This window comes from Nelumbo lutea, chromosome 2, assembly GCF_056320005.1.
Source record: "Nelumbo lutea isolate HS-2025 chromosome 2, American lotus-T2T, whole genome shotgun sequence".
Lineage (NCBI taxonomy): Eukaryota > Viridiplantae > Streptophyta > Magnoliopsida > Proteales > Nelumbonaceae > Nelumbo > Nelumbo lutea.
The window spans coordinates 84,285,139-84,309,404 of NC_142685.1; the positions used below are offsets into that span (position 1 = coordinate 84,285,139).

General features: G+C 45.8%; 1 protein-coding gene across 4 annotated transcripts in view; it reads left to right on the forward strand.

Moving 5' to 3' along the window:
• LOC148871670 (uncharacterized) overlaps nt 1-24,266 on the forward strand; it is a 66,721-nt gene that overhangs the window by 17,662 nt on the left and 24,793 nt on the right. For 2 of the 4 annotated variants that reach the window (XR_016108043.1, XM_088973349.1), the window contains exons 2-4: nt 195-331; nt 455-519; nt 679-757. Coding sequence is in view for 2 of the 4 variants with exons in the window: in XM_088973349.1 (XP_088829475.1) it covers nt 195-331; nt 455-519; nt 679-757 (281 nt within the window). In the remaining 2 variants the exon portion in view is untranslated. The remainder of the gene's footprint in view (nt 1-194; nt 332-454; nt 520-678; nt 758-24,266) is intronic. The other 2 variants (XR_016108044.1, XM_088973350.1) reach the window with 1 other exon arrangement.

The window sequence follows — 24,266 nt, forward strand, 5'->3', positions numbered from 1 at the left end:
GCTCACCATGGCTTTGCATGACTGGGCATTTATTTATCGTTTTTTTCCTGAATGTTAGTTGCTTGCCCCATGCATAAGTGCCAAATATTAACTACTAATTTGGGAAACTTTATCTTCTGTTTCATATGAGAAGTTTCTCTACATCATGGTTCTCTTGCAGTTTACACCCTTCGTTGCATGTGTTTTTATTGCAGTGCTGCTATTATTACAGCATATCTGATGAGAACTGAGCAATTGTCTCAAGAAGGTTCGAACAAATCCATTTTGTTCGTTTTGGAGTATTATGGGCTGGTGGATGTTAATTTCTTTTTTGATGACCCATTGGGCAATGGTTATTTGTTTTTGTTAAACCTTCTCCTATTAATGAAAAAATAATTGGATATTTTGTGCAATTTTATTTTATATTTATTTAATCATGTATCTTTTCCTTTGTCCTTTCCATATATTTCTCCAGATGCAATTGAATCTTTAAAGGAAAGCTGTGAGTTTGTTTGCCCGAATGATGGATTTCTGGAACAGGTGATACGAAGCAGTTCTATGCTTATGATTTATAAGACGGCATGTAAAATGATTTTAGGATTGTATTTTATAATATGCCAAAGTGATTTAAGAATCTTACTTCATAATATGTCAAGGCAATTAATAGAATGCCATATCACTCTCCTTTTCTTAATGCAGTTAAAAATGTTTGAAGACATGGGTTTCAAAGTTGATACTTTGAGCCCCATATACAAGCGTTTTCGCCTGAAAGTTTTGGGTGAGTTTTTTTTTGCTTTCACATTTATTTTGATTATGTTTTGAACTTTTGATCTTATCAGCTTTACTGGCTAAGTTGTCCAGATATGGCAAGGACAAATTGTCAGATACAAAATTAACACTAAATGGAAGTATCTGACATGATACAACAACTTTCTATACTTCTCCTGAAATGATTACTGTTTTACACAATAAAAATATCCAGATTTTATGTATTATTCGAGTTATATACCTCTTTTTATATAATTGGATCACAGTTATAATGCTGTACTGCTTTTACAATACAGTAACAGACTGACTGATTGTATGATCAATTATATTATTTTGATTGGTTTGTATGATCAATCATATTAATCTGGTTGGTTCTGTGGAATGAATTATTTTAGATAATCTTGTAATAGCTGGATGGTTTGGAAGACTGAACTGGATAGCCTGATAGACTTACTGTACTGCGAAGTAATGGCCATGCAGCATTATATTTCTAATACTTAAAACCTCAATTATTTTCATGTTTTCCTTCTTATAGAAGGTAAAAGTCTGTATTGAATTAGCTCACAAAAAGAGGGATGTAAAAGGAACACAAGATATGAACAAGCAGCTTGCAGCACCATGCAAAGTTTGGCCAAACAGTAGAAATTTGAAGCCAGGAAAAATAAGCAAAAGAAAGGAAGGGAGCAGAGAGAAAGGGTTCTTGAAGTATAAGACAAGAAGGAAGAAGAGAAAGATATGTGAAAGACATGCGCAGACAAAAAAATTTCTATGGCAGCCCTATTAATTTGTTGTATTTATATTTTATCTAAACATGTACAATGACAAAGATGCCCCTAGTAGGGCGGCTAGTGTTAAAAACAATAAAGAAAGAAGCTAAAAATATAACAGGCCCATATGGGCCAAGGTCCAATAACACTAAACATAGAATAATAAGCTAAAACAACTGTCAGCCCTCCTCAAGTTGGGAATATATATTAATCATTCCCAACTTGTTAAGTCATGCTCCAACTTGTTTCGAGCAACCCCCTTGGTGAAAATGTCTACAAGTTGCATCTCAGATGAAATGTAGGGCAAACACACTTCTCTAGAGGACACCCTCTCCCTGATTAAGTTCCTGTCAACCTCAGCATGCTTAGTTTGCTCATCTGAACTGGATTGTAAACAATGTTAATGGAAGCTTGATTGTCATAGTAAAACATCAAAGTTGGTGAGGATTCTAGTATTGGTCAATGATATAGCTGATATTCCAGATAGATTGAATCTGGAATTTGCAGGAGAACTTTATGAGTTGAGAATAATTGTTGAAGGTGCGGATGGATCTTTTTGGAAGAATAAGAAGAAGCATTTGATGGATGGGAGGATATTTGAAGATGAGGGGATGAAAGGAGGAGCTAGGGTAGAGGGAGATGGGGGGTTGCCGGGTTGCAGAATAGGGGAGGTGACAAAGAGGGAAGGGGAGTTGAAAGGTCATATGGAAGAAAGAGATGGTGAGGTGGCAACACCTGTTAGTAGGGGGGTATAGGTGGATAGAGTTTGGTTGAATGGTTCGAGTAAGGAAAGACAGCTGGTGGATAGGGAGGGTGAGTCGAAGGGAGACCAAGAGTCAGGAGATGCAGTGTATAGGAGAGGAAATGGGGAACAAGCGGTAATTGGTAATGCTGCACAAAAGAAAGGGGTGGGGACCACCATTTCAAGAGGTTAGCAGTTGACTTCAAAAGAAGGAATAAGGGGAAAAGGTTTAAGGGGGTGAGGCACAACTTGAGGAAAAGATATCCCTTCTTGAAGGAGGGGTTTAACTCTCTAAAGTCTAGCCGAGCAAGTAACAGTGGATCCAAAGCTGAAGAAGAATGGATTTGGGTGGTAACTAAGTACAATAATGGTAGGGAAATCGGCGATCAGGAAGGGAAGAGAAGTTGCCGAACTCTGACACATTGGAGGAAGATGAGGTCTTGGCATCAAATCAAAGTCGAACTGAGGTTTTTATTCATGAGCAGATGACCGGCTGCCTCCTTCTCAGAGAAATCCAGAGGTTGTGGTACATCAGAACAACAACAACAATGTGGAGAAGAGGAGAAGAGTTGATGGGGGAATCTGCTCTAACTGATAATGGCACAACGTTTGAAGAGTTTGGGAATCCTGAAGAGTCAGTTGGTGCGAGTCCTCTGGGTTCTATCTCCTCTTTCCTCTTTGTCTTGTCCTTCTACTCTTTATTCTTCTTTGGTAGTGGGAGATATGGATAGTAAAGGAGATAATGAGGGGAATTGGAAGTGAGGAGAGCTTGTTTGAAGAGGAAAAGATCAAAGGGGGAACTAACAAAGTTTATAATAGGGTGAAAAGAGTTTAGAAGAGGGAGAAAGAGAAGAGTTGAAGCAAGGTGGCCAAAGGTCTGGGGAAAGAGAGAAGAAATCAGAAGGGACCAAGGGTGGAAACGAAATAAGGGAGTCCAGCACTTAGAGAGGGAGGGTGGATATTGACAAGCTGTTGGAGGTTGGTAAATCACTTGTTTTTTCCTTTTTTTTTTTTCTGAGAGGAGAAGGGGTAGTGAGAAAGGCTATAGATCAATTTAAGAGCAGCAGAAGGGAAGAATACAATAAAAAGTAAGCCTATGGGGAAGGGGGAGATGTGTGGGTGGAAGGATAGGGGAAGGAAGAAGTCTTAGCTGATGAAGAGTAAAGGGTGGTCATCGTTAGGGGAGGGGGGTGGAAGGCAGTATTAGGATATAAAGCTGGTTTCTTGGGACGTAAGAGGTCTGAGAGAAGAAAGAAAGGTCTTTAGTAAGAAATGTTCTGAGGAAACATGTCCCAGATGTAGTGTTACTGCAGGAAATGGACTGTGCTGAGGAAGATTTTGGGGATGTCCTGGGATTTCAAATATGGGAAAACTTAATTTGAATTGCATTTGGCAGTTTTTCTCTAATATCTGTATGCGGGTGATGCCTTGTCACCTGCTAGACTGTATGCTATTTCCTTTTATTTTAATGAAATTTTATTTTACCATAAAAAAATCCCTAGTTGTCCCAGCAGCGAACAGAGCCAAAGCAACTTAGATACCCCATGGGCCATGGACTTGTATTCTGCTTCTGCACTAGATGTTGCCACTACAGATTGTTTCTTACTCTTCCATAATACTCATGTCATGGTTTAAAATGTCATGAAATTTTGAAATTTTGCCCGGCATATGTCAGTGTCAAGATCCACCAACATGAACTCTCACTTGAATTAAAATAATACAATATGTTGGTCGATATTTCGACCATTTCAGTAAATATTGCCAATATCGTTAAAAAAAAGTATAATATTTCAAAATATTTTTGACTAATGTCTGCATATATTCGAATTAAAGACAGAACTCATCTCAAACAAAAAGAGAAAAACAGAGAGATTTTGGGGGGGGGGGGCGTATAAAGAAGTGAGCTGGAAGGACTACAACTTCAGGCTCGAATAGGCACAAGAGTGGCTTCTCCCCTCCGTTTTGTGTTGAAATACCTTCTTGGAACAAGAAGCAAGGCACTAGACCTCTAAAACTCTGTAAAAATCACTCTCGTCTTGATTCAGTTATGCAATACTATCCCTATTTCCTTCTCACATTGAATAACCAAGAAAAATAAGGGGAAAAAAGAAAAAAATAAATGGGGGACTTGAGGACTCGAGGTTGAGGAGGAGAATGTTCATCTTCATCTTCCTCTTTTATTTCGTCTTTTTTGGTTGAAGGGCTTTGTTAAGGTCCTGAAATGCTTCCATGACACACACTGCATCTTTGCATTTTGTCTAGAGTATTTTAAATTTCAGGTTGAGAGTTCAAATGACCAATGAGCCCTCAAGCCTAAATGTTTAAACTTATGTTATTAAAAACTTACTACAGTATGTCTATAGATCATCACAATAGCAAGCTTTTAATTGGAATCTTTAAAACATTCCTATAAATATGTAACAGTGCAATAGGGTCTACTGAAACATTTTTTTTTAAAGGATCAAACGGAAATTTTATTAAAACTGAAAAAGGAAGCAGTACATCTCAGAAAAATGGTTGTCTAGATGACAAACAAACTACTTAACAAATTACACTGTAAATGACTCAAAATTACAGGGATTTAACTCTAGAGTACTTCAAAAATTCTCTATCAGATCTGACTTGTTCACTTGGTCGAACTCTGGAAGACTGAGAACCCACGCTGCAATCAAATTGCTCACCCCAGCTAACAAGTATTCGAAATTCCTTGCCTTGTCCTCAAGGATCCTTCTATTTCTCTCTTTCTAGATGAACCAACATATAGCAAAAGGAATACAGCTCCACAAAATTTTGGCTTTCTTGCTTCCTTTGATTTTCGGCCATCTAGAAATCAACTCAGCTGGAACCATAGGGTGAAAGACATTCTCTCCAAACAGAAAGGAGGAAAACCTCCACATGAAGTTTGCCACACTGCAAGGGAAGAATAAATGGATGATGATTCTTCCTCCTGATTACACATAAAACAACAATTTACTAGCTGCAAGCCTCTGGATTTCAGATGACCATAGGTTAGTGATGTAGGCGCATTTGGCTGGCCTATACAGGACTGACGTGTGTTGACTACAGGGCGCCAGCATAGGCTCGCTATGAGGACGCTCAGGGTTACCCGATGCGGACCAGGCGGACCCAATCGCACAGCGCCGTGTGGCTCTGGCTCGCATTTGGACGGCTCACATTTGGACCATCCGAGCCTAACTACTCCCTGGCAACTTCGACTATAAATACAAGGCACCCCTTACAAGGTAAGGGATTCGAAGCCTTTGTGATCTTTAGTGCTCTCTTCTCTAAGGACTTAGCGCTATCTGAGACCTTGCTTGGACCCCTCGGTTTTGGACTTGTTGCTTACCTTGTACGCATACTAACTTGACCGTCGGAGTCCTCGCCTTGGGTTCTCACCCGAGGCCTCTGACGCCTGCTTCCTTGCAGAGCCACTACCGAGAGCTCCTCCAAACCCCGCACACGTGCAACTGAACAGCCGTATCTCGTTCTTCCTCGGACGCCCTTCTTAGTACCAGCCCTCGGCCTCTACAATACTCGAAGGAGCAATCCGCCTCGGCCTCCAGCCCTCGCCTCGGCTTATCTCCTCCAGACCCTCAAAGCCTTTGGCCCTCCTTCAAAGCTTGGGAGTGAATTTACTTTGTTGCTCTCGGCTAAACCGAGCATCAACAATTGGTGCCATCTGTGGGAAACGTTACTAAGATGATCCCAAAAAACACTACAAACTTAAGATCTCCTAAGCTTCAGACATCATGGTACGAAGAGCTAGGAACCCCCAGAACTTGGTCACGAATGAATAGTTTCAGGCAGCCCTTGATCGTCTGGAATACCTCACGCAGCGTGTGGAACAAGCCTGCCCCTAGGTAGGAGGTCCCTTTCGAGGCGACTGCCCCACCAGTGTGTTAGATCACCAAGGCCGATGAGAGCACGTTGAGCCCCCAGTGCTCGGCCCAGCCGACCCCTAACGGGCCGAGCCCGCCGAGTCTGGTAGTAGCCGACCTGCCAGTCTGACGCAAAGAAACGTGAGACTTCCCAGCCGAAGGGAGGAAGAGCCAGCACAGTCCGAAGACAGCCGCCAATCCTCTGAACAGCACCACCGTCGCAGGAGGGAGAACCCCCGGGACGAAGGCAGGCACCTCGGCTGTCGTAGCGCCCACTCAAGGGCCGAGGGCTAACGTTACGCCTCTCCTGCACCGGTCTCAGACCTCTGTGACGTCTTGAACGATCGTTGGGCCAAACGGGAGGCACACAGTCCTGCCTTGGAGCATTCCGGAGTTCGTCGACCCTCACCATGCTCGCGGAGATAGAGACGGGTGGAAAGCTCCAACTGACCCTTGGATTGCGGAACTGTGAGCCAAGTTCGGGGCCGTCAAGGACGAGCTCTGCCTGGTTCGAGAGAGCCGAGCTGACGCCTTGGCCAATCAAAGCAATCCGACGGGGAGGATGGATGCCTTCACCCCGGATATCATCTTCGAACCTCTCCTCTAGCACTTCAAAGCTCCCACACTAGAGATATACGACGAGAGCTCAGACCTCGACGACCACTTGGAAATTTTCAAAGCGCTCATGATACTTCATGGGTATTTCGACGCCTTGACGTGCCGGGCCTTCCAGGCCACCTTTAGGGGGGTTGCCCGTCGTTGGTTCTCCAACCTCCTGCCTCGGTCAGTCAGCTTGTTGGAGTAGTTTGCCAACCTATTCCTTGCTCGCTTCATCAGCAACAGACGATGCCAGAAAAGCGTAGTCTTGCTAATGTCTATCAAGCAGAAGCAGGGAGAGAGTCTACGGTCCTATCGACCGCTTCAAAAAGGAAGAGCTCGAGGTTCGTGATCTCGACCCCATGGTCTCTATGCACGTTGTCAACAATGGCCTCTGCCCCGGTTCGGCCTTAAAGTGTTCGATTGCCAAGACCCCATTGAAGACAAAGCTAGAGTTCCTCAAGAAAGCCCAAAAATATATTGTGGCTGAGGAAGCTTCGGCTGGGAACCAACAAGAAAGGGAGGCCGAGCGCCATAACGGGCCCCTTGAGAAGAAGAGGAAGGGCGGAGACCACCACCACAACAATAACAGCAAGGACAACAAGAAGCCATCGGCCTCAACCCTGTTTTGCAACCAATATATGCCACTCAACTCTACCCGAATGCAGATACTAATGCAGATCAGGGAGGAGAAGTTCATGAAGTGGCCCAAAAAGATTAAGAGGAACCCCAAAAGGGGAAATCCCAAGAAATACTGCAAGTACCACCGTGGCACTGGACATGACACAGAGGATTTCTATGACTTGAAAAATGAGATAGAGTCCCTCATCCAATGAGGGTACCTTAAGCAGTTCGTTAGTGGCGGGCCTGATGCCTTGTCCTCCTAGCAGCAGCAACAACAGATAGCCGGAGTCATGGACGTCATCGCCGGGGGCACAACCTCGGGTGGGGCCTTGGCCTTGGCCCGCAAGGCCTATGCCAGGCAGCTTAACATCCAAGGACCTACCCCCAAGAAGACGAAGCAGCAGGAGACCCTCTCCTTTATGGACGAGGACTTGAAGGGGGTCGTAGTCCCCCATGATGACGCTCTGGTGATCTCGACCGTCATCGCAAACTTCGTAGTTAAGAGGATTCTTGTCGACAGTGGCTCCTCGACCAACATCCTCTTCTACGAAGCTTTCGAGAAGATGAAGATAGCACCTGAGCGCCCCCAGCCAGTCGACGTCCCATTGGTTGACTTCTCCGGTAACGTGGTTAGACCGGAGGGAAGAATTACCCTACCTGTCACGGTAGAGACCGAGCCTCAACAGGTGACGAGGATGAACGAGTTCTTGGTTGTGAAGATCGGCTTGCCCTACAATGCAATCATGGGGAGGCCGACCCTTCAAGCGCTCAGGGCAGTCATCTCCTCGTACCACCTCACCCTCAAGTTCCCCACCGAGCACAGCGTCAGAGTCATTCGTGGGGACCAGCAAGCGGCCCGCCAGTGCTATGTGGCAGCACTAAAGGGCAAGAACAAGGAAGCATTGCCATAAAGGGCTTCAACCTCGGGGAGGAACCAGTAAGCCGAGGCCAACCAGCTGAAGACGTCACCTCGGTTCCCCTAGACGAGGCCGAGCCCGAGAAGACAGTCCATGTCGGGTCCAACCTTCCCCCCCCAGAGAGCCTATCCGAACTGGTAAGTTTCCTCAAAACTAATGCTGACGTCTTTGCTTGGTTCACCGCTGACATACCTGGAATTGAGCCTTCGGTCATTACTCACAGGCTGAGCGTGGACCCGATCTCTAGGCTAGTTCGACAAAAGAAGAGGAACTTTGCACCGGAGCGTTGGAAGGCCATAGGAGAGGAAGTTGGCAAGCTACTCGACGTCGGCTTCATCTGAGAGGTATACTACCCTAACTGGTTGTCGAATGTGGTTTTGGTAAAGAAAGCTAATGGGAAATGGCAGATCTGTATTGATTTCACAGACCTTAACCGAGCTTGCCCTAAGGACAGCTTTCCTTTGCTGAGGATAGGCCACCTCATCGATGCCATTGCAGGGTACGAGCTACTCAGTTTCATGGTTGCCTTCTTTGGATACAACCAAACAAAGATGCACCCAGAGGACGAGGAGAAGACCTCGTTCATCATTGAGCACGACACTTACTGCTATAGAGTGATGCCCTTCGGTCTCAAAAATGCAGGGGCCACCTACCAGTGCCTTGTCAACAAGGTGTTCAAAAATCAGATGGGGAGGAATGTTGATGCCTACGTGGATGATATGGTGGTGAAGAGCCTGAAAGCCAAAGCACACACCTCAGATCTAGCCGAGACCTACGACACCTTGCGAAGGTTCAATATGAAACTCAACCCCAGCAAGTGTGCCTTCAGTCACCTCGGGCAACTTTTTGGGCTTCGTCGTCACACAAAGAGGCATTGAGGCCAATCCTAACAAGATACAAGCCATTCTGGACATGGCACCCCCTCGGTCAGTGAAGGAGACTCAGAGGCTCACTGGCCGAATAGCTGTCCTCAACCGCTTCATGTTGAAGTTGGCTGGACATTGTCTCCCTTCTTCCGTGCCATCAAGAAACTGAAAAACTTCCAATGGACGGAGGAGGGTCAACGTGCTTTCGACGAACTCAAGGCATACCTCGCCTCACCTCCCCTCCTCGCTCGGCCAACTCCAGGAGAAATCCTATATCTATACCTATCAGCCAGGGACGAGGCAATCAGCTCAGTTTTGATCAAAGAAGACAGAACGCAGAAGCCGATATACTACATTAGCAAGGTCCTCTGCGACATTAGCAAGGTTCTGATCAAAGAAGACGGAACGCAGAAGCCGATATACTATAGCGGTCCTGACGAACCAGCCCCTTAGGGCTGTCCTCACCAAACCTGAGACCTCGGGGTGCTTGACCAAGTGGGCTATCGAGCTCTCTGAATTTGACATACAGTACTAGTCGAGGCCTGCCATCAAAACACAAGCCCTAGCAGACTTCGTAGTAGAATGCACCTTCATCAAGCCCTGAAGATGTTGAAGGGGACTGCTCGGGCTAAGGAGGCTCACCCCAAGTGGAAACTCTTTGTTGATGGTTCATCCAACGCCAAAGGAAGCTGAGCGGGCCTTATCCTCCTCACTCCAGATAATGTAGTCATAGAGTATGCGCTAAGGATTGACTTCCCGACATCCAACAACTAAGCCGAGTACGAGGCCCTCCTCACTGGATTGCAGCTTTCCAAGGACCTCGGCTCCCTACACATCGAACCCTTTAGCGACTCACAATTGGTGGTGAACCAAGTCAACGACGAGTACGAGGCTAGAGAGCAAAGCATGTCCAAGTACCTCGCCAAAGTTCAAGAGCTAGCCCGTTACTTCCAGCGCTTCTTCTTGCAACAAGTCTCGTGAGCCTAGAACACAAGTCAATGCTCTTTCTAAGTTGGCAAGCACCTCGGATGCAACCCTCGGCCGCACTGTCCGCGTGGAGAAGCTACCTAGGTCCTCCATAGAAGAAGCCCAAGTAACTAGTGGAGGCCGAACCGTCATGGATGGACCCCATCATCAACTTCCTACTGTCAGAGCGACTGCCTGACTATAGGAATGAAGCCAAGAGACTCCGATGTCAGGCAGCCCACTACACCTTGCTGAAAAGAAAGTTATACATAAGTCTTCCACCTAGTGGAAGACGAGTATGTGCTTCGAGAAATTCACGAAGGCATTCGCAGCAATCACCTCGGCGGCCAAGCCTTAGCTCAGAAAGCACTAAAGCAGGGGTACTTTTGGCCGACCCTTCGAAAGGACGCAATCGAGCTGATACGGAGATGCGACAAATGCCAGAGACATTCTAACCTTTGCCACCAGCCGGCCACAACCCTCTCGGCTCTTAGCAGCCCCTGGCCCTTCGCCAAGTGGGGAATGGACCTCTTCAGCCCCTTCTCTCAAATAACGGGGGGCAGGAAATGCCTCGTCGTCGCTGTTGACTACTTGACCAAGTGGGTCGAAGCCGAACCTCTAGCTACCATCATGACTCGAGAAATCCAGAGCTTCTTTTGGAAGAACATTATTTGCCGCTTCAGCCTCCCCCACATGCTCATAACTGATAATGGAAAGCAATTTGACGACGCCAAGTTCCGGTAATGGTGCACCTCCCTCGGCATTAAGCAGTTGTACACCTCGGTAGGCTATCTCCAGACAAATGGCCTAGCTGAGGTCACCAACAGAACCATCTTATATGGACTGAAGACTAGATTAGATCGAGCCAAGGGCCTATGGGTTGATGAGCTGAGCAGTGTCCTCTAGGCATAATGATCCACACCTCGGACGGCCACAGGATAGACCTCGTTCGGCTTGACCTATGGTACAGAAGCAATTATCCTAGTAGAGATCGACAAGTCGACGCTCCAGATCAAAGCGTACAATGAGGCCGAGAACAATGAAGCACATAGAGCAAACCTGGATCTGTTGGAAGAAGCTCGGGAGTAGGCACAATTTAGGGTGGCTGCCTACTAGCAATGAGTGGCCTGCTATTACAACTCGAAGGAGAAAGAAAGACACTATCGAGAGGGAGACCTCGTCCTTAGGAAAGTCACGATCCCCGAACTTGGAGTAGGAAAGCTGGGCCCCAACTGGGAAGGCCCCTATAAGGTCAAGCAAGTTCTCGGCCCCAACACCTTTCGTCTGGAGCACTTGGATGGAAGACCCATCCCTTGGACGTGGAACTCGAAGAACTTCCGGATGTACTACCAGTAAATGTAAATTTTGATGGACAATTGATGAATGAATAAAGCAAAGTTCCTCCTCGGCTCAATGTTTAGCGTGTGCTCTCACTAAGTCCCTAGGACTCCTCGGCTTCGCGACTAGCCGAAGAGCGCAGCCTCCCTCGAGGACCATGTGCTCGTGCTGGACCGTCGCCAGGGCATATAGCCAGTGGCGAACACCCAAACTTAACGGTCGCCAAACGGAAATACACCTGGACGGCTGAGGCATCGCACGCCTCACCACCCGCCTTGGTGGCGGATGGCCTCTTGGTCTTATACACTTAGCACGATTGAGTAAAGGCGGAAACCCCGACTAACTCGATGGTTCGCCTCGGCCCGATACCCCGACCTCCTTAGAGAGTCACCTCGGCTTCGCCGAGGTAACCACTTGGGAGGAAGGGACCTAGGCGAGCTACACCTCTGCCTCGGCCCCTCCCCCACACTTCGATAGGCCACCTCGGCCTTGCCTAAGTAAACACTTGGAAGGAATTAGGTCAGGTGAGCCACACTTCGGTCGCATGGCTCCACCTCGGCTTTTTCCTCCTAATTATCTAAGGCGAGCGTGTAACAGGCTAGTATGAGCTATTTTTTGTGCCTTGTGGTCTCTTCGTTGGAAGGGGCAGGGACCCCTCGGTAAAAGGAAAAGAAAAAGAAGAGAAGAAAAAAAGAGAGAGAGAGAGAGAGAGGAGAGAACACACTGTACAAAAAATGCTTGTATTTTTCATTCATTTGCTCTAAAGCAATTACAAAAAATTCGCGACCTTGGAGGCCAAGCACATTTACATCACAGAAAACAACAAACAGAGACAAAACGGGAAGAACCCCACTAAGCTTCGCCACCAGCCGGGGGGAGGGCAGAGTCCTCAGCATCATCAGCAGCCTGGGTCTCTTCGGGGGAGTAAGGAATCACCTTCAACCTCTTGACGTCGAAGTCAGGCATCACCTACAGGAGGACCTTCTTAGTGTCCTCGATGCCATCCAGGTACGATGAGGTCGCATACTCTGTGAGGACCTTTTGGTACTCAAATGACTGTTTGAAGGCCTCCATTGCCTCAGCCGCATGCTTCTCGGCCTCAGTTGCCCGCTTCTCGGCCTTGGCTGCCCGCTCTCAACCTGTGTTGGCTGCTGTTGAGACTCCATAACAATGTTTTCAAGGCTAGCCCAGTCCTCCTCGGACTTCCTCAATGCCTCCTGCACCAGGTCGAGGCGGGCCTTCGCGGTCTTCAGGTCATCCTCCAGAGTCTTTCGGAGTTGCTGCTCGTCCTTGTGGGCTGCCCTGAACTTGTCCCACTTGCTCTCGGCAGTGGCAACCACCACCTGGAGCTTCTTGTTGATCTTCTCCATTAGGTTCAAGCGCTCCAGGGTGAGGCCCATCCAGTTTCCCAAGCCGACGAAGTGGCGATAGACCTACATCAAGCACCATCGGTAAGAAACACAAAGAAAAGAAAAAGAGAAGTACAAAAGAAAAGACGAAGATGAAAACTAAAAGCTTACCTTGGCCAAGTGATAAAGACCCTCGTCGCGGACGGTCTAGGGGTCACTTTGCATCATTTTGAAGCGATCCCTCAGTAGGATCGCCCTGCTCACTAGGGCCTTGCCGACACACTCCTCAGTGATGGAGTCCCCATCGTGGATCTGCAATCGGGGGCAAAAGACCTTGGCGAGCTGCCCAGCCCCCTCGATCGGCTCCTGTGCAGAAGCGGGGGCGGATGGAGGCCCCTTCAGATGCCCCTTTATGGGTGGTTTCTTTATTATGGCGCCCCCAGCAGGACGCTCACCCAGGGCCACCTTCGGCGGGCCTCTTCATACCCGGGATCCATGTAAGTAGGGAGTGCAACACTGTTCCTTGCAACCGAGGGAGAGATCCTCTCTTGTCGGGTAGTGTTTGATCATTATGGGCTGAGAGGTTAAGTGTAAGACCATTGAGGGTAATGCCTGATGGGCTAATCTTGCATTTGCCCACAGTCCTTGGGTTTTTATAAGGTGGCTTGACCAAAGGACCATTTAGTGTAAATGTAGGGCCCATTAAGAGCCCATGGTGATGGACTCAGGGATTCACTGTATCCTATAGTGAATTCGGCCAGGCCTTGTAACAGAGGCTGCGCTAAACCCATGTGGCTGATGTGTAGATCAATGTTTGGGTCCCACGCCATACAAGGATACCCAACCGGGCAACAGTTTGGAGGATAAGAGAGCACATGGACTTAATGGGCCTAAAGCCCAATTCGAACTGGTTAAATTTGATTAATTAAAGTGGGGCGGTTCTGGGATTTAGATCAGCAGATAGGATAAGGGATTATCCCTATCCACTCAGAGAGTCCAGATCCAAATAGAGATTTGGATCAGGAAACTCCTAATTAGATTAGGAGTGCTGATCTTTATCTGCAGATAAGATAAGGGATTATCCTTATCTCTTAAAGAGAGTCCAGATCCAAATACAAGATTTGGATTAGGAAACACCTAATGGGATTAGGAGAACCTTTCTTCAAGGCTATAAATAAAGGAGGGCGAATCCCAGTTCATCCTCAGTCTTACAGATACAAGAGAGAAAGCAGCTACAGTTGGACTGACACCACCTTCTGCTTTTGCCTCCTTCTATTGTTACCGCCATTGCCAGTTCGATTTCCACCTGTAGGAGCGATCAAGAAATTTTCTTGATATCAGTTTTTGGTGAAAAGCTGATATGAAGTCATGCTCAGTCACCCTCCATTGAATTCTTGGTGAAGAGTTCGGTTCGTGCTAAAGAACCACCTGCTGATTCTGCTCCACCCTACACTGTCATCTTCAGTGGGAGTAGTCTTTGGCGTTTTCCTTGGGCGTGAACACCTTCATTGGGAGTTACTACTACTCTGTATCAGGTATATCCCTCTCCTACCTTTTGGTTTCAGATCTGGTCTGGTTTAGGGTTCAAGTTTGATCATTGAAAATGTAATTTTCTAAAATAGGGAATGTGATTCCCACATGGGAGAGAAATTTTTGAAATTTCGCCCAACCTACCTATAGGGTTCGGCCATCCATATGATAGATCTCTCATCCTTTCAGTGGTATCAGAGCTAGGTTCAAATCTTGAACCGAAATTGGCCAGATTTGAAAACTGCACAAATGGGCAGAAGGCATTCTACCAGATTTGCGCAGATAAGAGATTTTCTGGGAAATCAGTTCCCAGATTGAGGGCTATTGATTTGAAATTAAATCTTTTTAAATCTGATATATATTTAGAATTGTTCTTTATATTTATCTTGATGTATGGGCTGTTCGTACGGTGGAGATTGCAGTCTTGATTGGTGCAGGAAAACTGTGATTTGTAGTTCTTTTTCATTATGGTTTGTAATTAATTCTTTTTAATTTTCTAGACCGAATATATAGGATTTTGATTTGATGTAATATTAATAGAAAAATTAGGGTTTTTCTATTTTATTTCAATCAAGTTCGAAGCTGATCGCGTAGAAGGAGATTTCGCAGATTAGGGTTTCGCTATCTGCGATTTGCAGTTTGAGAAACTGCAAGCTGTAACCTAACATCTGTTTCGCAGGGTAGCAGATCTGCGAATAGCCCTAGTATTGGTTCTTGAATATCTTTTATCAGTAATTTAATTTCAGATCAATTCTTGAATTAAAAATCAAACCCTAGACCCATTCGAACTAGATCGGACAAAATTGGTTGGACCGAATCTGTGGTGCGATTGGGCTATTCTCAGCCCTATTTTTTCTCTCTTGGGTCAAGGGATTGATAGTTTATTGTGAGATATAATTCGGCCCACACCTGTAAAGCCCAGTTTTAATGTGTTAAAACTGCTTAAGCCCATTAACTGCACAAAAGCTATATGGGCCGAATTGCACACTGCTATTCAGCCCATATACCTAGATAATATTAATCATTAATATTATGGATAAAAATTGGGCTTTAATAATGGGTTTTACAAATAATAATTGATTGGATCAATTTTATCCTTGCATGTGATGTATGGATGTGTGATGTGCAACGTTCATGAGCCATAAGCACTTGGCCCATGTAGATACGATAGTGGCTCTTACGCACACCATGGCTGAATGCACATCATTGCCATGGTGTCCCTAAAGATAATTGGATGATCTCCCTTTGTGGTGGGCCCCATACCTCCTCAAGAGGAATCGTGCGGAACCCTAGCCGTTTAGGACCCACCAAAATCTGGATTTATGAAAGTAAGTGGGTGCCACTTTTGGTTTGACCTAAATTAAATTATGGCGTAATAATTTTGTTTCCACCTGAAATATGAGTACATGTGATAGGGAGATTCATATGATTCACTCTCTAAAGGCCTTCCATCATTAGCATGTAGGTGGGTGCTTCAGTAATGAGGAAACACACCATAAAATTGGGTTATCCATTTGCTGCTGGATCTGTTGGAATGTTTCATAAGATGATAGGGGCGTTATAGACCGATGTGGGAGGGGCCTATCCTAAAATGGAAGACTCTCACAGTACCTTGGCGTTCACGAATATGATGGGTGAGCACTCACTGGACAGAAAAAGGTTTAACCTAAAATGGCAATGAACCTTGTCTGGTAGAGGCCAAAGGGAAAGCTCATACGGTGAGTGGATATGATCATTCATAGAAAGGTGGTGGGGTTATGCAGCTGAAACAGTTGGCTCCATGCACCCTATGTGATTTCCCACATTTTCAGAGATATAATTCGCAGTCTCCGTCACTAAGATGGGAGTAAAATCTTGGAAATGAATAAATGGGAATGGAATATAGATTAAAAACTACATCTATGTAGATAACATGAATCAAATTAGGTTGTGGACTGATATTTGCTTTTTATCAGAAATGGCAAATGGACAAATCGATAAATTGTTGGACGACAACAAATCAAAGGGCCCAAACTACGCTGACTGGTACCATAATCTTATGCTGGTCCTGACCTCTGAAAAACTGGACAAAGTTGCTAAGAATCCTGTCCCGGAGCGTTTGGGTGAAAGGACTTCTAAGGCCCGTAGGAGGGACTACCAGGAATGGGAAGAGAAAAATTCCCTAGCCCGCTGCTACATCATAGCCTCCTTGAATAATCCGATACAGCGAAAGTTCGATCAGATCGAATTGTCCAAGGATATCTTGGATAGTCTAAAGACGATGTACGGAGAACAGAATCGTTCTATTCGGCAGAAGGTCTTGAAGCAGTTCATGACTGCGCAGATGTCCAAAAACCAACAGGTTCATGACAATTGTCTCAAGAAGATGGGTTATATTAATGAACTGGAGGCTCTTGGATCCCGGCTTGACCATGTCACGAAGGTGGATGCCATCCTAAATTCTCTGCCTTCTTCCTTCAATCAGTTCATCATGAACTACGACATGAACAAGCTAAATGTTAGCATCCAGGAACTCAGCAATATGTTGCAGAGGGCTGACGAACTGATTAAGAAGGATGAACCCATTGCCATGCTTGTTGAAGCTAGCAAATTGGGCAAGAAGAAGAGGAAGGCAAAGAGAAAGCCTCAGAAGAAAGATGCTAAGCCCAAGAGGTAGAAGAAAGACGGAGCATCAGATGCTTGTCACTTCTGCAAGCAGACCGGCCACTGGAAGAGGAACTGTCCTCAGTACCTGGAATCCAAGAGACAAGGTAACTTTGAATCCTGTGTCATAGAAACCAATTTGTTGGTAACTTCTGCTTCTTGGTGTATTGACTCCGGGGCTTTGACTCACACGTGAGTTACCAACAAATTGGTTTCTATGACACAGAATTCGAAATTACCGTTTCTTGGATTCCAGGTATTGAGGACAGTTCTTCTTCCAGTGGCCGGTCTGCTTGCAGAAGTGACAAGCATCCGATTCTCTGTCTTTCTTCTGCCTCTTAGACTTGGTAGCCTTCTTCTGTGGCTTTCTCTTTGCCTTCCTCTTGTTCTTGCCCGACTTGCCTGTTTCAACAAGCATGACTATTGGCTCATCCTTCTTTATCAATTCCTCGGCCCTCTGCAACATATTGCTGAGTTCCTGGATGGTAACATTTAGCTTATTCATGTTGTAGTTCATGATGAACTGATTGAAGGAAGGAGGCAAAGAATTCAGGATGACATTTACCTTGGTCACATGGTCCAACCTGGATCCAAGAGCCTCAAGTTCATTGATATATCCCATCATCCGAAGACAATGGTCATGAACTTGCTGGCTCTTGGACATTTGTGCGGTCATGAACTGTTTCAAGACCTTTTGGCGAGTAGAACGGTTCTCTCCTCATACATTGTCTTTAGATTTGCCTCTGTATTGGATTGTCCAGGGAGGAAATGATGTAGCACTGGGCTAGGGAATTTGTCTATTCCCATTCTTGGTAGTTCCTCTTGCGGGCCTCAGAAGCCCTATCACCCGGACGCTCTGGGGCAAGGTTTTTAGCTACTTATCTAGTTTTTCAGAGGTCAGGACCAAGATGAGATTACGGTACCAGTCAGCATAGTTAGGTCCTTTTAGTTTGTTATCATCCAAGAGCTTTGCGAATTGACTGTTTGCCATTTCTGATAAAAAGCAAACATTAGTCCGCAACCTAATTTGATTCATGTTATCTACATAGATATGGCTTTTAATATATGCTCCATTTCCATTTATTCATCTCCGAGATTTCCCTCACATCTCAGTGACGGAGACTGCGAATTATGTCTCTAGAAATGTGGGAAATCACATTGGGGTGCATGGAGCCAACTGTTTCAGCTGCATAACCCCACCACCTTTCTGTGAAGGATCATATCCACTCATCACATGAGCTTTCCCTTTGGCCTCTGTCAGACAAAGTTCATTGCCATTTTAGGTTAAACCTTTCTGTCCAGTGAGTGCTCACCCATCATATTTGTGAACACCAAGGTATTGTGAGAGAGTCTTCCATTTTAGGATAAGTCCCTCCCACATCAGTCTATGACGCCCCTATCATCTTATAAAACATTCCAACAGATCCAACACCAAATGGATAGCCAAATTTTATGGTGCGTTTCCTCATTATTTGAAGGACTCATCTACATGCTAATGTTGGAAGGCCTTTAGAGAGTGAATCATATGAATCTCCTTATCACATGCACTTATATTTCAGGAGGGAACAAAAGTTACGCCCTAGTTTAATTTAGTTCAAACTAAAGTGGCTCCCACTGATTTTCATAAAGCCAGATTTAGGTGGGTCCTATATGGCTAGGGTTCCGCACGGTTCCTCTTTAGGGGAGGTGTGGGGCCCACCACGAAGGGTGATCATCCAGTGATCTTTAGTGCACCATGGCAATGATGTGCATTCAGCCATGGTGTGTGCAAGAGCCACTATCATATCTACATGGGCCAAGTACTTATGGCCCATGAACGTTGCACATCACACATCCATACATCACATGCAGGGATAGAATTGATCCAATCAATTTAATATCTGTAAAGCCCACTATTAAAGCCCAATTTGATCCATAATATTATTGAATAATATCAACTAAGTATATGGGCTGAATAGCATTAAGCACTTCGACCCATATAGCTTTTGTGCAGTTAATGGGCTTTAGCAGTTTTAACACTTTAAAATTGGGTTTTACAGGTGTGGGCCGAATTAAGTCTTGCAATTAAATATCAATCTCTTGACCCAAGAGTGTGAAATTAGGGCTGAGAACACCCCCCATCGAACCACAAATTTGATCCAACCAGTTTGGTCCAATCTGGTTCGAATGTGTCTAGGGTTTGATTTTTAATTCAAGAATTAATTCAAGAAATTGATATGAAATTAAATAACAGATTAAAGACAATAAAAAATCAGAACTAGGGCTGTTCGCACATCTGCAACCTACAAAACAGATGTTAGATCATAGTTTGCTGTTTCACAAACTGTAAATCGCAGATAGCGAAACCCTAATCTACGAAATCTCCTCCTGCGCAATCAGCTTCGGTCTTGAATAAAATAAAATAGAAAAATCCTAATTTTCTATTAATGTTACATTAGATCGAATTCTTATACATTAAGTCTAGAAAATTAAAAATAATTAATTACCAGACCAAAAGTAAAAGAACTGCATAATCGCAGATTTGCTACGCCAATAAAAGAATTCGACCTCCACCGTATGAAGAACCCATAAATCAAGAAAGATATAAAGAACTATTCTAAATATATTTTAGATTTATAAAGATTTAATTTCAGACCAACAACCCTTAATCTGGGAACCGATTTCCCAGAAAAACAATTATCTACGCAAATCGGGTAGAATGCCTTCTGCCCATTTGTGTAGGTTCAGATCTTATCTATTTTTGGTTCAAGACTTGAACCTGGCTCTGATACCACTGAAGGGATGAGAGATCCATCATCTGGATAGCCAAACCCTGCAGGAAGGTAGGGTGAAATTTCAAAAATTTCTCTCTCCCATGTGGGAATCATATTCCCTGTTTAAGAAAAGTGCATTTTCAAGGATTAGTCTTGAACCCTAAACCGAACCAGATCTAAAACCAAAAGGTAGGAGAGGGAGATACCTGATAGAGAGTAGTAGAAACTCCCTATGAAGGTGTTCACGCCCAAGGAGATCTCCAAAGACTGCTCCCACTGAAGATGACATAGTGCAGGATGGAGTAGAATTAGCAGGTGGTTTCACAAGAACCAAATCCTTTAGCAAGAATTCGATAGAGGGTATGTGAGCACGACTTCAGATAAGTTTTTCACCAAAAACTAATATCAAGAACCTTTCTTGGTCGCTCCTACAGGTGGAGAACGAACTGGCAATGGCGACAGCAAGAGGAGAAGACAAGAGCAGAAGATGGCGCAATCTTATTGTTGCTTTCTTTCTCTCTTGTATATGAGATCAGATTGAGTGAATGGAGGTTCGCCCTCCTCCTCCTTTTATAGACTTAAAGGAGCTTCTCCTAATCTCATTAGGAGTTTCCTAATTCAAATCCTTATTTGAATATGGACTCTCTTTAAGAGATAAGGATAAACCTTTATCTTATCTGCAGATTAAGATCAACCCTCCTAATTTTATTAGGAGTTTCCTAATCCAAATCATTATTTGGATCTGGACTCTCTTAGTGGATAGGGATAACTCCCTATCCAATTTGTTGATCTAAATCCCATAACCACCCCTCTTTAATTAATCAAATTAAACCAGTTCGATTTGGGTTTTAGGCCCATTAAGTCCATGTGCTCACTAACCTTCCAAACTGCTGCCTAGTTGGTTTTCCTTGTATGGCGTGGGACCCAAAAATTAATTTATGCATCAACCACATGGGTTCAGCCCAACCTCTGTTACAAGGCCTGGCCGAATTCACTGTAGGAAACACAAAACCCCTGAGCCCATCACCATGAGCTCTTAATGGGCCCAACACTTACACCAAGTGATCCTTGGGCCAAGCCGATCATTTACTTTGTCCGACAAAGGGGCCGATTCTGTCACTATGATCACTCACTCAGATGAATTCTCAAAATGTCCCAACATACTCGGGTTTTGACCCCCTCTAAGGATCTCACTGATTGGCATATCAAAGACAGCCCAATCCGACACGTAGTGCAATATCATAATCGAGTCTAGGGGTTAGGTATAACATTTTAGTTTTGTCGACTAATCACGAAGGTCTAGGGCAATACTGGAATTCTGGTTCGGTTTAGGGTTTCAAGTAAACCTACACTGCATGTACCTTAGGTCTCACCCTAGCAGTTGAGACAGGCTACCCCAACCAATGTGGCGGCACATCAGTGTCAGCCTTATCAGGATAGATCTCCCCAGATTGATCCATCGGCTGTGAACATTCTAAATTAACACGAGTCTCATATGTGTCCAGTTTAAGGGTATTACATAGAAACACACGACAACATGAATCAAATATGTACTGTATTCATTTACAATAAATGCCATAATGTACATCAATCTGATTGGAGCTAAGGGCATACACTGTCTAACAACTGATGGAAACCAAAGTTGCCGGTAGCCGATTTCAACTGTTGAAATTTGTTTCGCAAAATATATTTATATAGAGATATACATACAATATATATATATATATATATATATATATATATATTATGGTTTCAAAATGCTTGCAAAAGGTTTTAATTCCCGGCATCCATGTAAGTAGAGAGTGCAGCATTGTTCCTTGCAACCGAGGGAGATGTCCTCTCTTGTCGGGTAGTGTTTGATCATTATGGGCTGAGAGGTTAAGTGTAAGACCATTGAGGGTAATACCTGATGGGCTAATCTTGCAGATACAAGAGAACCTCTCTTCAAGGCTATAAATAGAGGAGGAGGGTGAACCCTAGTTCATCCTTAGTCTTACAGATACAAGAGAGAAGACAGCTACAGTTGGACTGATGCCATCTTTTACTTTTGCCTCCCTCTATTGCTGCCACCATTGATAGTTCAATCTCCACCTGTAGGAGTGATCAAGAAAGGTTTTTGATATCAGTTTTTGGTGAAAAACTGATCTTAAGTCGTGCTCACTCACCCTCCATCGAATTCTTGGTGAAAAGTTCGGTTCTTGCTTAAGAACCACCTATTGATTCTGCTCCACCTTACGCCGTGTCATCTTCAGTTGGAGCAGTCTTTGGTGTTTTCCTTGGGCGTGAACACCTTCATTCGGAGTTGCTACTACGTTGTACCAGGTATATCCATCTCCTACCTTTTGGTTTCAGATCTGGTCTGGTTTAGGGTTCAAGTTTGATCATTGAAAATGTAGTTTTCTAAAATATAGAATGTGATTCCCACATGGGAGAGAGAAATTTTTGAAATTTTGCCCAACCTACCTGCAGGGTTCGGCCATCCATATGATGGATCTCTCATCCCTTCATGAACACTAGGGGAAACTCCTCCTCCACTAAAGGCTTGGCCTTGATTGTCCCCAGCACGAGTAGGTGAGCCACGGTAGCAACCTCCTCATCCCGTAGCGGAGGGGGACACTTCTCGAATGTTGTGCAGGCCTCTCCCCACCTCAACCTAAACGACCAACCTTCGGGGCGAGAGATGAAGGTAGTACATGCTGGCCTAGGAGGAGTGCTTCCTCGGCACAAACATGGCACTAAATATCTTCGGGGTCAACTCCATGTCCCGAAGCCGAGCCCACACCAACATAGCTTTGGGGGTCCTAATGGCATTGGGGACGAGCTGACTGATCGTGATGCCGTACCATTCCATCAGCTCCGAGTTTAAGGGATGAAGAGGGAACCTCAGGCCGAACTCTAAAAAGTGTTAATAAATACAAGTTTCCCCCTCATCAGGGGTCCACGACCGATCACTGACATCAGGAACCCTAAGCTAGTAGGACCAAGGTATATAAAACCTCCTAGCTAGGGCTTTAACTTGGTCCACGTCTAGAGTGCTGTCAAACTCCGAATATGGGTGGCCAGCCATGGCCACCCCTCGGGCAGTGCTTTCGGCCACCGCCCCCGAGATGGGCTCCGGGATCCGCTCCCCCTCGGCTTGAGGGGACCCCTTTGGCTCCCTCGGTGTCATAGATGCGACGCTCTCACAAGGAGGGTCATCGCCTCGGCGGCTGCCCTCGGCACCCCCGGAGGCTACCCTCACCCTCAGCACCATCACCTCTTGTTGAAAGGGGACAACAACCAGTGGACCTAAGGGAGAGAGGGGGGAAGGAGTCTGAGGAGAGCTCCCTTCCGAACTAGTCGGAAGTTCATAGCACTCAAGGCCAGAGTCAGAGCAAGAAATGGTTCGAAGAGTTACCTAAAGACGAAGTAGAAAAAGAGGAAGACGAGGTGTGTTGAAGAGTTGAAGGTTTGGGAGCAGTGTTCACTCGACAACATGGGTGCTTAGAGACAAATGACGGAGAAAAGTTGCCACTAAGGCCCCTATTTATAGAAGAATGGACGACTCAGATCCCACCAGATTCGACGGTCGTGAGCCCTCCGCCTTCGCTGACCATCCGCGGTGTGACACTCAACGCCTAGCCTCGGGGAAACGAAATGACGCCTAGTGAACCGGTGCCCAGCCTCGGGGAAACGAAACGACGCCTAGTGAATCGACGCTCAGCCTCGGGAAGACGAAACGACGTCGTGTGAACCGATGGGCCCATTCGCCGCAACCCACCGGTTCGGGTGCACAGGCCTGGTGGACGCGTAGGTTCGCCCAGGGTGCCCGTCCACCCTATGGAAGGCTCTCCTCATGCTAGACCCGTATCGGGCATGGCCCCGGCGTGTAAGCCCGCGAATCCCATATCGAGCACGGCCCCAGACCATCACCGCGTGAGTACAAGGCACAGGCTTGGCTCTGCCGAGCCCCCTCCACCTCGGGCTCCCTAGCCGAAGCCGAGGCATCTACAGTTTCACCTCTCCTCCACAAACTGAAATCAGGCCGAAGCAGAAGAGAGACGAATGCGACGCCACTGTAGGGTACACTTCGCTGAACAAGCCCGGTGGCACCTACTAACATCGACACTCCCTTTGGCTGAAGCTGAAGCCCCTTCTAGACCCCCACCTCGGCCTTGGGAGTGGGGGGCAAGTGATGTAGGCGCATTTGGCTGGCTTATATAGGACTAATGTGTGTCGACTAGAGGGCGCCAGCATAGGCTTTCCATGAGGATGCTCAGGGTTACCCGACGCGGACCAGGCGGACCCAATCGCAAGGCGCCGCGTGGCTCTGGTAGAACATCTCACCAGGTCCTCGTACGACTCGCATCTGGGCCATCGAGCCTAACTATCCCCTGGCAACTCCAACTATAAATACAAGGCACCCCCCACAAGTTAAGGGATTCGAAACCTTTGTGATCTCTAGTGCTCTCTCCTCTAAGGACTTAGTGCTATCTGAGACCTTGTCTGGAGCCCCCAGTTCTAGACTTGCTACTTACCCTGTACGCATGCTAACTTGACCGTCAGAGTC